Source organism: Beta vulgaris, chromosome 2 (assembly GCF_026745355.1).
Source record: "Beta vulgaris subsp. vulgaris cultivar EL10 chromosome 2, EL10.2, whole genome shotgun sequence".
Classification (NCBI taxonomy): domain Eukaryota; kingdom Viridiplantae; phylum Streptophyta; class Magnoliopsida; order Caryophyllales; family Amaranthaceae; genus Beta; species Beta vulgaris.
Window position 1 is genome coordinate 55466054 of NC_079203.1, and position 15091 is coordinate 55481144.

General features: G+C 36.8%; 2 protein-coding genes across 2 annotated transcripts; one reads left to right on the forward strand and one right to left on the reverse strand.

Moving 5' to 3' along the window:
• LOC104903571 (oleosin 18.2 kDa) lies at nucleotides 1-850 on the forward strand. Its single transcript, XM_010691622.3, has one exon. It carries the CDS (start codon nucleotides 100-102, stop codon nucleotides 619-621), a length of 522 nt encoding a protein of 173 aa, XP_010689924.1. The 5' UTR covers nucleotides 1-99; the 3' UTR covers nucleotides 622-850.
• A 3967-nt stretch (nucleotides 851-4817) lies between these two features.
• LOC104903565 (plasma membrane intrinsic protein PIP1;1) lies at nucleotides 4818-8423 on the reverse strand. The gene is given in 4 exon segments (NM_001303079.1): nucleotides 4818-4913; nucleotides 6205-6348; nucleotides 6461-6756; nucleotides 8099-8423. Coding segments are annotated over 4 exon segments (861 nt in total).
• Between the last annotated feature and the right edge of the window lie 6668 nt (nucleotides 8424-15091).

Sequence of the window (15091 nt, forward strand, 5' to 3'; positions counted from 1 at the left end):
TTCATTCTTTCTCCACTACACTTAAACATTCTTACACTCATTTCATTTCATTTCAAATTATCAAATTTACTGATCAAGTGATCATTCTTCACAACAACAATGGCAGACCGTGATCGTGATACCCGAGACCCACGTCAAATCCATGTCCACACACAGCATACGGGCCTACACGGCCCAAAAAGTGGTGGACCAAGCGGCCCATCAGCTTCTCAAGTGGTGGCTCTTGTTACACTTCTTCCTGTAAGTGGGACCCTCCTCTTTTTGGCGGGTCTCACTTTAGTCGGGTCCGCAATCGGTCTCGCCGTTGCGGCCCCGCTTTTTCTTCTTTTTAGCCCTGTACTTATCCCCGCGGCCCTACTTTTAGCACTTGCTGTAACTGGGTTTTTATCGTCGGGTGCATTTGGGCTTACGGGCCTGTCTTCGCTTTCTCGGGTTGTGGGCTATTTACGTCAAGCGGGCCGTAGGATGCCTGATGATTTGGATTATGCTAAACGTCGTGTGGCGGATATGGCTGCTTTTGCGGGCCAGAAGACTAAAGATGTGGGCCAGACTATTGAGAGTAAGGCCCGTGAAAGTGGGACTCATACTACAGGTCATACTGCTACTGCTGGTAGGACTTAAATTAAGGATTATGGGCCTTGGTTGAGTTAGTTGGGTTTTGTAATGTGTAAATGTCTACTTTGTTTTCTTGTTTCTTGTTTCTTGTTTTTATGGGCTATCAAATAATTTTAAAATTTCTATGTATGTTCAATGTATTCAGTTTCCATCTTTTTTATGTTAAGATACTGCTTTGCTTTTTATGGAATGTTTAGTCTGTTTATGGAAATATATGAGAACTTAAAAGCTGAAATATACCAAGGATATCTTGGCCCAGTGGTTAAGTTTGAGGTACTGTGAACGATAGATCACAGGTTCGAATTCCCCTTCTCCTTCTTTGTATGTACTGCCTTCGTTGCTCATACATATCAAAAAAAAAAAGCTGAAATATTAATAACATTGATTGACGTGCATGTTATTAGCTTAGGTTCCGTTCTAGGAGAGAAACTGAATTGAAATTAAGTCCAAAAGAACAGGGTCTTAGTTGGTAAAATCTTGTAGGTTTATTTGGATGTGGTATCCAAACTTGAGATTGAGTTCAGCTATGAATCATGATTGGAATAAATTCTTAAAACTAGTTTCATTTAGCTGAATGCATAATGCATGCATTCAGTTGCTTATTATCCGTACATGACATAGCTTTGTTTTCTGTATCTTAAAACTTACGAATATTTTACGAACATGTATAGCTCTTCTGGTAAACAAATGAGTTGCTACCATAGTGTGAAGATTTACAATTAATTATTTTGGTCTAAAACTCTAATATTTAACTTTTTTTTGACGGGCTAGCTACTTACTTTATTAATGAGCACTAATAAGTTAGTATGTACTCGTTCTTTGATATTTTACATTATTTATAAATTGCATTTTGATTTTTGTCTGTGATTTATACGTGAATACAAATATAGTTATGTGGGATCTTGATCCTCGTTAGTGATTTATACATGAATAAAAATAATGTCATGTGAGATTTTGTCAAATCTGTTTTAGTATATATTTTATTAATATGTATTTTTTTATAATTTTTACAAATATAAAACTAGAGATATATTATCATTAATGTTTTGGCATGTAAGGATAACCATTAAAACGATTCGGAGAATAAGCTTTCATATATTTCATCTTACAAAATAAAATGAAAAAGGTTTTATTTTTGCTTAGTTGTAAATAATATTGTCTTAATACTTCTCTTACATTTGTAATATATATATATATATATATATATATATATATATATATATATATTAATATATATATATATATATATATATATATATGAATCTCTTACATTTGTAAAAAAAAATATACTTCTTCCGTTTTTTATTAGATGTTACACTTTTCAAATCACGGACTCCTAGGTGATTTTTGGAGAGGAGAGAGATAGAGAGAATGAAAAACAAAAGGGTCCCATGTGAACATGTGATAGGAGAGAGATGGAGAGAAGTTATTACCCAAAATAAAAGTGTAACATCTAATTTAAAACTTCCTAAAATAGAAAGTGTAGCATCTAAAAAAACGGAGGAAGTACTCCCTCCGTCTTTTTTTATTTGCTACATTTTGCCATTTAGGGGTGTTTCAATTTATTTGCTACATTTGCAAATATTTTCATATATAGTACATAGGTTCCACACTTTATTTACAAATTTGCCATCACTCCCTTCTTGATTTTGTAAATGTTTCCATATATAATACATAGGTCCCACAATTTAACTATTTGTTTTTTTGTTAATTCTATTTATGTCAATGGTCCCACTTCCTCCTTGGTCTTTGTGAAAAAGTGCTTGTAGCAAATAAAAAAAGACGGAGGAGTATATATATATATGAATCAATATATATTGGGCTATTGGCCATGTGACCTCTATTCACCAAATGCTATCTTTGCCATCCTAATTCCTAACCACTTTAAATCTCGCCTATATTGGCCATGTATCTTCAAATTAAAAAGATTCTTCTGTTACTATATCAGTCCATTCATCACATGATCTTCGTCATCCTACATATCTAGACCATATATCTTAGTGGTCATCTTACCTTGACTTATTTAACTAATCACAAGCAATGGATCCGGTCTTAAGAAGGAAGCTGAGCTATTTTTGTCAATTTTAATACACACTAAAAATGTATTATTTATTTTAGAACGGAGGTAAATGTTAAAAGAGATAAATCGTTAATTTTAAGTTTTCAACAATACATGTAAAGCTTGCGATATTGACATATTGCAAGTATTGACGTGCTATTTTATGAGTACATTTTTTTCACTTGGATTGTCCTGACTTACTTACATCGAACCTATTTGAATTTATTGTGATTTATTAGTTTATTTTTGTAAGGCGTTAAAATTTTATATGGACTTATTAACGTTGTAACTTGTTTTATTAATGTGAAGAGTCATCCGTAGTGATCCATTAAGTTACTGTTTTCTATTGTTATCATTGTCCAAGTGACAACCAAGATGTTCTAGTCTATAAACTAGTTTCCTTGTGTTAGGTAGCACCCAAGTCTGTTAGCGGACACAAGTGTGGGACGCGACCTCACTATATATGGTGCACAAAGCCATTTTCGATGAGGTCCGTGATGGTGCTCGCGGCCATCTAATAGGACAAAATAAGGGAATTTTCCTTTTAGTCAAACTAATCTCAGTCGTATACGTGGTCAGAGGAATAATACTCCTATTAATATAGCCTAATAGTACTATTTTGAAGGTACATTCTAAACACTACTTTCTCTCTCTATCTCTCTGCTTCGTCACTCTAAATCCTTATTGGACACACGCTGACTTAAATGTCGGAGAAGGTTTCCTCGCATCGCAACTGAGGGTAGTTTACGTTAGTTTCCTTGCAGCCTTTCACTTACGGACGCTCCTCACAATTATTAACGGACACTTTCAAGGTCTTTTATTGTTCTGATACCGGAACACCTTGATTTACAATGACAATTTGTTTGGCATACTAACCGAACACTTTAGTTCGAGTCTGAAAATGAAGTAATTTCCTAGGTTTACAGTGACAATGTTCGAAGGAAAAACCAAACTTCGGTCAGTTTGATAGCAAAATTAATCTTCCTATCTTAAAGCCCCTAACCATCCGAACGACTTCAGGGCCATTGGGCTTTTGTGATAACCATAGATTAAAAAAAAGGTTTTAGTAACTTTATAAGGAGAATTTAGTCCCGTTACAAGACTTTAGGAGGTTTTCAATCTTAAAACCAATTGACGATAATGATTAGCTTTCAAATTTGTAAGTTGTTTACATAAGAAACCAATAACTAATATATAAATTTCTAATTTTTAAGTTATCTTCTCTCCTCTTTCTTCCATAGCACAATCTCATATAGTCATCACTATTCACTCATGTAGTCATGTGGCAACATTATTAGGTTTAAACAATTTTGCTTATGGTTGGGTTGCAAGTTTGCAACGTTTTCCCAGAACCCAACCACTTAGCCAGTTAGCATATTTCTTTTCCCAAAATACCCCTATCCTAGTCCCCACCTACTTTCACCTATCGACAAAAATGTTGAAGCTTTTCTAGAAAGGTCTTGTAGTACATGTTATAGTAAAATCAAAGCAACCTACAATTATGTAGTGATGTACTGCAATAATGAATAATGTAGCAAATTTCCCTTTTTAAGTTATAACAATATAATGGACATGAAAATCATCATTATTTATTGGTAGGGACTGATTGGGCTCCAACCCGCAACTTCCACCTCGACGAAGCGATGCTCTAACCAATTGAACTAAAATCTCGTAAACTCAAGTATATTTTTGAAACTTAACTTAATAGTTCTTTATCATTTCGTTTCTTAATTGAATCGTGCACGCTAAAATCTGCAATATTCGATGAGATTGGATAGTATGGTAGAAAGATTGTATTGAAAAGAGAGTGCCAAAAACAAACAGAAAAACTAAGATGGACTCATAATATACTTGGAATGGGAACAATAAACATAAATGTTCAAAATACGAATTTACATCTTCACAACCCACTCCATTGCAAACCATACAAACCCTCTCAGCATTCTTCGAGGAAAATTACAAGTACATAACTTACAAAAACAAAACAAAAAGTAGATAAAGATAATAAATATTAAAAAAAAAAAAAAAAGAACACATGGGATTCTTTCTTTTTATCATCAAAAGCCTGGGAAAACAAATTACAAGCCAATGAGACAAATCCAATCAAACATCACCCATGATGATCATTTGATCACACGGTCATTTACGACTTGGACTTGAATGGAATTGCCCTGATCACCACTGTGTGGTACACTGCTGCTAGTGCTGCTCCAATGAAGGGTCCCACCCAGAAGATCCACTGCACCAAGAAAAAAACATTTAAGTTAAGCTCGTAACAGAAAGAATGCAACAATTGGGTATTATCCGTAAAAAAGTATGAACTTTAGTAGATAATATACTTATATTGTGTCGCCATTAGACCTAAATAACATAAAGTCGTGAATTTAACACAACTCATTTAATAGGAATTAATGATGTTGATATATACTTCTTTCGATTTTTTTTATTAGTATCATAATTATTTATTACAAAAATTATTAATATAGACGATTTAAAGACCTGGTCGCTAAATGAATTAAACTAGTCACTGAAAGAAATTAATTTAGTCACTATTGGACTAATTCTCTTTTTAATATTGAGCTTAAAAGTAGACGGTCTTTTACACGACATACTCCATTTATTATTATGTATTCTTCAAAAAAATCAACTTCTAACTTTTCTTGCGTGATCCAAATATTGATGATCGAAGTTATGCAATAAACACTATAAAAAATTGAACTTGTAACTAATAAAAGATTGAAGTATTTCTTAATCTTTAATTAAGCACATAGAAGTAGGTAAAGAGTAACCTCAAGACAACATCATGTTCACCAAATCCTTTATATTCCAACTTTTGATATGTATGACAACTAATGCACATGGTATATGGTTGGAATATATCACTAGGACAATGATATGGACAAAAAAATGAATGCAGGGATTAGCCGTTAAGTCACCATTTGCCAAGGTGTGAAAGTGGACCCCATTGTTTTCTTTATATATGAGTATTCATCACTATCTTATCTCTTTTGGTAGAAAGTATATAGAATTCATGAGATTCTTATCTCTATTCTTTCTATGATTATTCAACATATATGTCTTTTGTAAAATTACACATTAAATATGGCCCATAATTTATTCCCTTACACAAAATTTCTCACCACTCCTTTTCAAAAAGGTGACTTAAGATTTTAGACTACAAGACATAACTTTGGATGATGATCAAATTCAAGGCCATGAAAATATACATGTACCCTTAGTTTTAAGGACTATACTTAAAAATAAGGATATCAATGTCTTTTAACAACCTTGGTTAAGGGTTAGGTTTCAATTTGGTCCTTTTCAAAGGGTGACCAAACTAAAACATACCCTTTATTAAGGGTTTGGTTTCAATTTGGTGTCTAGTGTTTTTTCTTCGGATTAACTCCTGACTCCATATCTACTATCGCTGTATTTTTTTAATTGCATCATTTGGCTTTGTGGTACTATTCATCAACCAACTTTGTTATGACTAAGAAACTCGAGGAATTGAAACATTATAAGAAACTTACGTGGTCGTTCCAAGAGTTGTGGTGTCTGTTGAAGATGATTGCGGTACCAAGACTTCTAGCAGGGTTGATACCAGTGCCAGTAATGGGGATAGTGGCCAAGTGAACCAAGAACACGGCGAACCCAATTGGCAATGGAGCCAAGATCTGTAACCCAATTCACATCATCAACTTAGGTTAATATTACATAAAATTGATATCATCTTAATATATAGTGGCAAAATGATTGAAACAATGCATATATTGGAGTAGGACTTACAGGAACATGAGAGTCCCTAGCACTTCTCTTGGCGTCAGTGGCAGAGAAGACGGTGTAGACAAGAACGAAAGTACCGATGATCTCAGCACCGAGACCATCACCCTTGGTGTAGCCATGGTGGACATAGTTAGCACCACCGCCAGCAGTCATGTAGGGGGTGGGTTGGAAGCCCTTAACCACACCAGCACCACAAATGGCACCCAAGCATTGCATTATCATGTAGAACACTGCTCTTGTCAAGGACAATTTCCTTGCCAAGAACAAACCCAATGTCACTGCTGGGTTAATGTGACCTCCTGTAAATCATCAAACACCAATTTTTCAAAGTTAGACATTTGATAGATATATCCATAATCATTTCAATGACATAAGTCTTTCTTTGATTATACTCCACATTAAATTGATTAGTGATTATGAGCATTTGAAAAATGGTTAAAGTTCGGGAGGGCAATGGGTCCCGGACACTACCCTATTTTCACAAAATACATGTCTAATTTTCTAAAGACAATATGATCCACAGCCTATCATGTCGTACACCCAAGTGTATAATATAGATTGCGGTATGGATCCGGAAAGGATATGAGTTTTGGTGTTCTCGGATGATATATGGGTAGGGTATTTCGTTTTCAGACCCAAACTCACTTAAGATTATGGTGGGAAAAAATTATGCTAAGACGGTCGTTGATTATTGAGTTGTGGCCCTGTATCGTTCCAATTTTATCAGATGTCTCCGAAGAGACTAAGCTGTATAGCTAAGGGTCTATGTTTTTTTCTCCACAACCGATGAGTCCGAGTAGGGTATGGGTCGACTTCAAAAAAAAAATTAAGGTTTAAGTCCGGATCTTGCCAAACCCTACCCATAACAGTCAAATCTAGCCATAACCATCCTTTAAAACTTTCAATATCATATTTGTTCCAAAATTCGAGGCTACATAACCAAACAACATTCAAAGGTAATTATAGTCCTAATACAAGAAACTTGCCCATGTATTCTTTTACTTCTTAAAATCTAACACAATATTTGAACACAACTATACTTTAGATTATGTATTTAGTAATTAGTAGCTGATTAACTTAAGACAAGTCTAACAACATGCTCAAAACCAAATAACTAACCCAAAAAAACCTTCTGCTTAACTTATTTTTTTACTGATGTAAGATCTACAAATCATCCAATAATTTCCACAAAATTTCTACAGCTTAACCCAACTTCTTTTTATTAATTTCCCTCAATAATTATGCATTTTAACAAAATTTAAACTACTTTTTTCTACATTAAACCACCAACTTTAACCAATTATTTTCATATTTATATAAACAAAAATAATAGTCATCTCATATAGTCATGTCATGTATGGTCTTGTCTCGATGCGTAGATTCATAATATCAAATTTTTATATAACAAATGATAAAAGCGAATTAACCCAACTTTTTTTTTTATTAATTTCCCTCAATAATTATCCATCTTAACAAAATTTAAACTACTTTCCATCTCTACATTTCTATACTTAGAAATCAAACCACCAACTTTAACAAAAATATAGTCATGTACTCATGTCATGTATGTTATCGTCTCGATGTGTAGATTCATAATATTAAAAGCGAAGAGACTAAAATCAAAGACAAAAAAAAACTTACCAGAAATTCCAGCAGTACAATAAACAAGAGCAAAGATCATTCCACCAAAAGCCCAAGCAATACCCTGAATACCAACAGTAGAACATTTGTTGGCTGTACGACTGTAACCCATAACAGTCAAAATACTTATGTAAAGAAACAAGAAAGTTGCAATAAATTCCGCAATTCCAGCTCTATAAAATGACCAAGATGTTAACTCTCCAGGTTCGAACAGTGGTGCTGGTGGTGGTTCTTTGTAATCTCTATCTTGTGCCACTGTTCCTAACCCTTGTTTTTCTGAAAATTTGTTTGCTCCAAGTCTAACATCTTCATCTTTCCCTTCCATTTTTTTTGTTTGTACAAAACTCAAAATTAATGTAAGAAAGACTGTTTTTGGGTTGTTTTGTGGTTTGATGAGTGAAGAACAGAGGATAAGGATTGGTGGGTTTTATAATGCTAAAACTTTGGGTTATAGTTGTTGTATGTGGGACCTATAGAAGGATTATATTTACTTATCTTTAGACCGTCCATTTATATGATTAATTTGTAAGGGTTAATTAGTATTATTGTGGTAATGATGATAATGATGAGGAATTATTTTTTGTTTAGTGTTGTGAAAAAATGGGTGAAAATGACAATAAATGGGTGTGTCTTAGCTGGGCAAATGAGGACCATATAAAAAAAATATATGAACGTTAGGGTTTGGTTATTGAGTTGAGTGAGATAATAACTGTAGAATTTTCTTTTTCTAACTTTGTTTTTTGTTTTTTCTTCTTTTGCAGTAGAGAGAAATATAAATGTGTGGTCATTTTTGTGAGGTGGGCACCGTCCATCTTAGATCATGGGGGTGGCAGTGGGAGAAAAAACATTTTCCATGGAGTATAATATGGTATACTAATACAAGAAGAAAATGAGCTATGAGATAAGGATTGGGGGTAGGGATGGCAGTGGAGCGGGTTAAGTAGGAGACCCGCTTCATTCTCGCCTAAGTAGGGCGAGGATGGATCTAAATTTGGTAGGGGTGGGGATTAAAATCCTACCCGTAATAGGTGGTGGAGCGGGTATGGATTATATCCCCGCATGCTCTCCCCGCCCGCTCTCCCCGCCCCATCCCGCCCGCCCCACATATATATGATTAAAATTCTATTTATATACTTATATTAATAATAATTTTATCTTGCAAAATATAAATATGTGGGTATAACGCAGGTATGAAGCGGGTGCGGATACTCATGCGGGTGGTAGGGGTAGGGATAGGGATGAAGTGGGTACAACAGGTATGAAACGGGTGCGGGTATCCATGCGGGTGATGGGGCGGAGATGGGTATAAATACGTACTTGATGGGGCGGGGATGGGTCTGGAATTTTCCCCCGCAATGGGTGGTGGGAAGTGATGGAGATTGGAATTTTATACAGGTGCGGGTGTAGAGGTACCATCCTCCGCACCCGCCTCGCCCAATTGTCATCCCGAATTGGGGGTTCTCCTTTCTTTTTAATTGTTACGAGTCTTTTGCAACATAAGTCCAACAATGTTGCATTTGCTAACAAATTGAACTAAAATAAACTAAATTGAAGAGTTTTAAATTAGGAGTTCACTCATGGTACACCTGGTATGGTACACCCGGGTGTACCATGAGCATAGTACATCCAGGGGTATTTTTGTAATAAATTAGAACTTCAGGTGCTCATTTAACACCAAATTTGCTCATATGAACATTTTGCTCATTTACTTATTTGCTCATTTCGTAATAAAAGTGTTTGCTCATTTTCTTAAATGAGTAGAAATGTTTGCTCATTTGATTTGTTCATTTCATTCATTTGCTCATTCGCTCATTTTGCTCATTTGGAGAAAAGCGTCTTGAGTGTACCATGAGCATGGTACACCCAGGTGTACTACGAGCATGGTACACTCAGGTGTACTATAAATATTCTCTTAAATTAGTTCAAAAGAAGAGGATTTAAAGTGCATTTATTATACATCCAGGTAGTGTACCATGTGCATGGTACATTCAAGGTTATTTTTTGCTCATTTGTTTATTAGGAGCTTATCTATTATATGATTATGCTAATTTGGAGGTTTTAAATGAGTAATGAGAAAAAAATAACTTTATGTGTATCATTAGCATGATAAACTCGAGTGTATGATAAAAATTGCGGTTACCTAAGTAAAAACAATTGTAGTGAGTGTGGACCAAAGAGGGAATAAAAGAAGACAAGTGGCAAAGAGATAGAAGCCAAGGGAGTCAGCCATTGTTTGGGACGCTGGACTTGCTACTTTTTGGGTAGAAACGTGGCCAACCAGGACTTCGTTTGAGATTGAACAATTAGGTATTCCATATATGATGAACCGCTGCTAGTTTATCATTCAGAGACAAAACCAGCTAATTTTATCTAGCTCCCATTGAGATTATTTGAGATAATCTATCCTGTTATTCTACACAAATATAATCATGTTTCTGTAATCGTATCCTTTTGATTTATGTTTTGTGGAGTATGTTGTGTATATTCAATCATTATCGACTTAATCAATTATTAAACTTAATTCATCAAATATTCTGTTAAGTTTTAGAATATAGGAATATATTCATTGGTTATTACTTACTAGTATAGTTATTAAATTACTTCATGACTTTTAGAAATTGGAAAATTACGATTTTTTTTTTATCGTAATGTTTTTTTTTGATCATTTAGTCTCATTCATCAAGGATTTAATACATGAGTTATCCTTACATACTACAAGAAAATTCCTCTACAGCCATACTACTACATCAGAGAATCGAGATAAGCCCTTGGCGGATAACATTCTGTCAACTTTCTTCCCACACCCATTGAGGAAGCCAAAACTTGTAGCCATTCCTTTCTTATGTAATGAGCGAATGAAATTCAAAATGAAAGAGAGATTGGAAGGGCCTCCATCGGGGGAACACCATTGACTTACTTGCCAGGCAGATGAAACTACTTTGATAGGCTGGGATTTGATTGATGCTATGTTAAGGGAGATCTGCAGAGCTCTATGAGTAGCTGCAACAATAGCTGAGTTAAGTGGTAAAGGTGGGCAGGGAGTCGAGAATAGGCAGATTACTCTGTTGTCGCCATTGAGAAGATATCCACCCAGGGATCCTCGCTGCATTAAGGGGGAAGCACCTACAAACCATGTTAGGCTAGGCTGGGAAGGTCTTAGTTTGCGGGGATGATTGCGCGCTTCCATTTTCCAGAAGAGGCTTTTGGGATTCCTTATAACTTCCTCAACTGAGAAGGGGAAAGGTTCCTTCCATGCTCTAACCCACCAACACAAACGGACTAGTATCAGATTTTGGATATCTTCCGGATGATTCATCTGCCCATTGAAAATTCTACAATTGCGTTCTTTCCATATCGACCACACAATCACAAGAAAAATTGAGGACCAAATTTTCCGAAAAAATTTATTTGAGGAAGGAAAAGCCCACTGTTCGAATGCTTGAGCAAGATTTGATGGCCATACCCAAGAAATATCCCACATTTTCCACCACCAACCCCAAATTTCTTGTGCAAAAGGACAGTGTAAAAAGAGATGAGAGGTGTCTTCTGGGTCTGATTTGCACAAGGAGCATATGATCTCTTCCATGGGAAGGATTTTTAGAAGAGCAAGCTTCTTTTTTGTGTTGATTCTTCCTTGCAACGCTAACCAAAAAAATACTTCTATCTTGTATGGGACAAGGTTTTTCCACAGTTTGGGAATAATTTGTTGTAAACACGGATTCGAACTTGAACCCGAGCCTTTTAAAAGTTCCGTGTAAAAGGATCTTACTGAATAAGAGCCAGATTTGTTGGGTTCCCACATCATTTTGTCCTCCTTATCCTCCTGAAATCTGACTTGAAGAAGCAACTGGTAAAGCCGGTCCCATTCCTCTAGATCTCGGATTCTAAGAGTTCTAATCCAAGGAATATTCCATTGGCATCCACGGTCATTTATCTGAGCCATTGCGGCCACTGAGGCTAGGGGTAGCCTTGCGATTGAGAACAGGCGGGGAAATTGAGTCTTGAGAGCTGAGTTATTTAACCAAGGGTCGTGCCAAAAAAGAGCTCTTTCCCCATTCCCTAACTGCATTCTGGAGCCCGATTTCAGTAGCTTCCCAGAGCCTACATGATTTAGGATCTTGTTACACATTAACTTCCAAGGGCCTCCCTGCCGAATATGTGATAAATCTGCCATACGGAATTCCGGCGAATATTTATATTTTGCTTCAATCACCTGCCTCCACAGCGAATGGGGCTCCTGAAAATATCGCCAAATCCATTTAAAAAGCAGACCCAAGTTTCTCAACAATAAATTCCCTACATTGAGGCCGCCGAGTTGCTTAGGCAGCTGAACCAATTCCCACCTAATGAGAGCCAAGGCTTTCCTATCCTCATTTCCATTCCATAGAAACTGCCTCCAAATTTGGGTGATTTTATCAATTACACCTTGAGGGAGAGGGAAGAGGGACATATAATAAATTGGCAAGTTTGAGAGGGAGGCTTTTATTAATGTCAGTCTCCCCCCTAAGGAAAGTAATCCACCTTTCCAAGCTGCCAATTTCCTCCTAATCTTATCAATCAACGGGTCCCAAGAGGACAAATTTTGTTATACCACCTCCCACCGGCAGACCGAGATAGGAGAGTGGAAGGGACCCCACTTTACAGCCTAAATGGCCAGCAGCCATTTGAAGCCAATCCGGAGATATATTGATGCCGAGGATTTCGCTCTTATGAAAATTGATCTGAAGCCCGGATGCAAGTTGAAACAAAATCAATGTTTTCTTGATGTTGAGGAGGGACTCCATGTTCTGAGCTGTGAATAGGATAGTATCATCTGCAAATTGTAAATGGGTTAGTATAGGACCATTATTGCAAACTGAAATACCTGACCAATGATTCATTGAGGTTGCTTTTTCGATCATGAGATTAAGTACTTCCACAACCAACACAAAGAGAAAGGGAGATAGAGGGTCCCCTTGACGGAGACCCCTTTGGAGTTTGAAGGGATGAGACGGAGAGCCATTGAGAAGAACACACGCTGCAGCCGAAGATACACATGATGAGATCCACATTCGCCATTGGGGCGGAAAGTTCATTTGATTGAGTATCCAGTCCAAGAAAGACCAAGATACACAATCAAATGCTTTGTGAAAGTCCAATTTTAGCATGACCGCAGATTTTTTCGTTCGGTTACAGGTTTCAAATAACTCACTGGCAATGAGCACACTATCCAAAATCTGCCTGCCCTCTATAAAAGAGGATTGATGCGGGCTCACTAGGCAGCTCATGACTCCTTTTAGCCTTCCCGCTAACAACTTGGCAATTATTTTATACACACAACCGACCATGCTTATTGGTCGGTAATCCTTGAAACCGGAGGGTGATTCAATTTTTGGGATCAAGGCAATGAACGCCACATTACTTCCTTTTGGGAGAGTACCCTTCTGCCAGAATTCATTGATGATTTCATAGAAATCCTTTTTGATAACTTCCCAGGAGTGTTTTATGAAGTTAAAATTAAACCCATCAGGGCCTGGAGATTTGGATGGGTTACATGAGGCAACTGCCTCGTCAATTTCTCTATGGGTAAATGGTTCAATGAGGTTGTTGGCTTGGGCTAGGGAAATCTTTTTGAAATTTAGATTGTGGAAAGTTGGGCGAGTGGGAAATTCTTCTGTAAATAGATTCTTGAAATATTTCACTACTTCCTTTTTGATGGAGACCGGGTCCTCAATCCTTTCACCATTTATTTTGAGGGATGAAATATTATTCCTGTTGCGGCGGATTGATGCGACTATGTGGAAAAACTTGGTATTTCTGTCACCTAACTTTGTCCACTGAGTCCGAGAATTCTGGGCCCAGTGGACCTCTTTTTTGTGAAGCCAATCCCACAAGTCCAGCTGTGCTTGGGCCCTTTTTGCTATCTCCTCCGGTTCAAGATCTCGGCTATTAGCTATCGTATCCCATTTCTGGACCTCTGCTTCATTCTCTGCAATTTTAGAGTCAATATTCCCGAACACCTCAGTGTTCCAGGTTTTCAAATTCATCTTGACATTCTTAAGTTTGGCCATGAGCGAATTGTTGGGTGCGTTATTCCAAGAAGCTTCAATTATTTCAGCAAAGCCTTTGTGAGATACCCAAGCATCTTGAAATTTGAAGGGTTTGGGGCCCCAATCAGAGGAATTAGGCTGTAGAAGGAGCGGACAATGATCCGAGATAGTCCTTTTTAGGAGTGAGATTCGGATTGATGGGAATTTGACCAACCATTCTGCTTGCACAAAAACTCTATCCAACCGACTTCGAGAATTACCCCTGAACCATGTGAACCACCCTTCAGATGGTACAATTTCAATGAGACTTAGAGAATTAATGAATTCTCTGAATTTAGAGGAGCTGGATTCATCTATTAACGAGCTTCCTCGATCCTTTGGAGACAAGACTTCATTGAAGTCCCCCGCTATGAGACATGGGAGATTGGAATTATTACAATATTCAATTATTGAGATCCAAGTTTCTGCTCTCTCACTAGTTTCACAGGAGTTGTATATATTGATGAGAAGGCACTGAAATCTTGGGTTTAATAGACTTCCTCTGAGTGCAATCCAGTTGCGATTGCAATGGAAGAGATCACAATCAAATTTTGAACTTCTCCAAAAGGAAAGAAGTCCTCCAGAATTACCTATAGATGGGCTGATGTGAAACTTTAAGTCATTGCACTTCCATATGGATCTGATTTGGGATGCTGAGATACATTCTAGCTTCGTTTCTTGAATGAAAGAAAACCATGGTTCATGGAAGTTAATGGTTTTTCTGAGAACACTCCGTTTTATTTTGGCTCCGAGGCCGCGAACATTCCAAGAAATCAAGATCATGAATAGGTTTGGGTGAGATGATGAGGCTCCTTACTTACTGGAGAGCCAAGCTTCTTGCTGACGTGCAAGAATTGCAATAATTTGGTTATGTAATTCAGATAACGGACCAGAGAAGTCCATTCCCAATTGAAGACCCAGTTCA

Bases quoted from the DNA above. Each gene is read 5' to 3' on its own strand.
- LOC104903571 (XM_010691622.3), top strand. From the start codon at position 100: ATGGCAGACCGTGATCGTGATACCCGAGACCCACGTCAAATCCATGTC.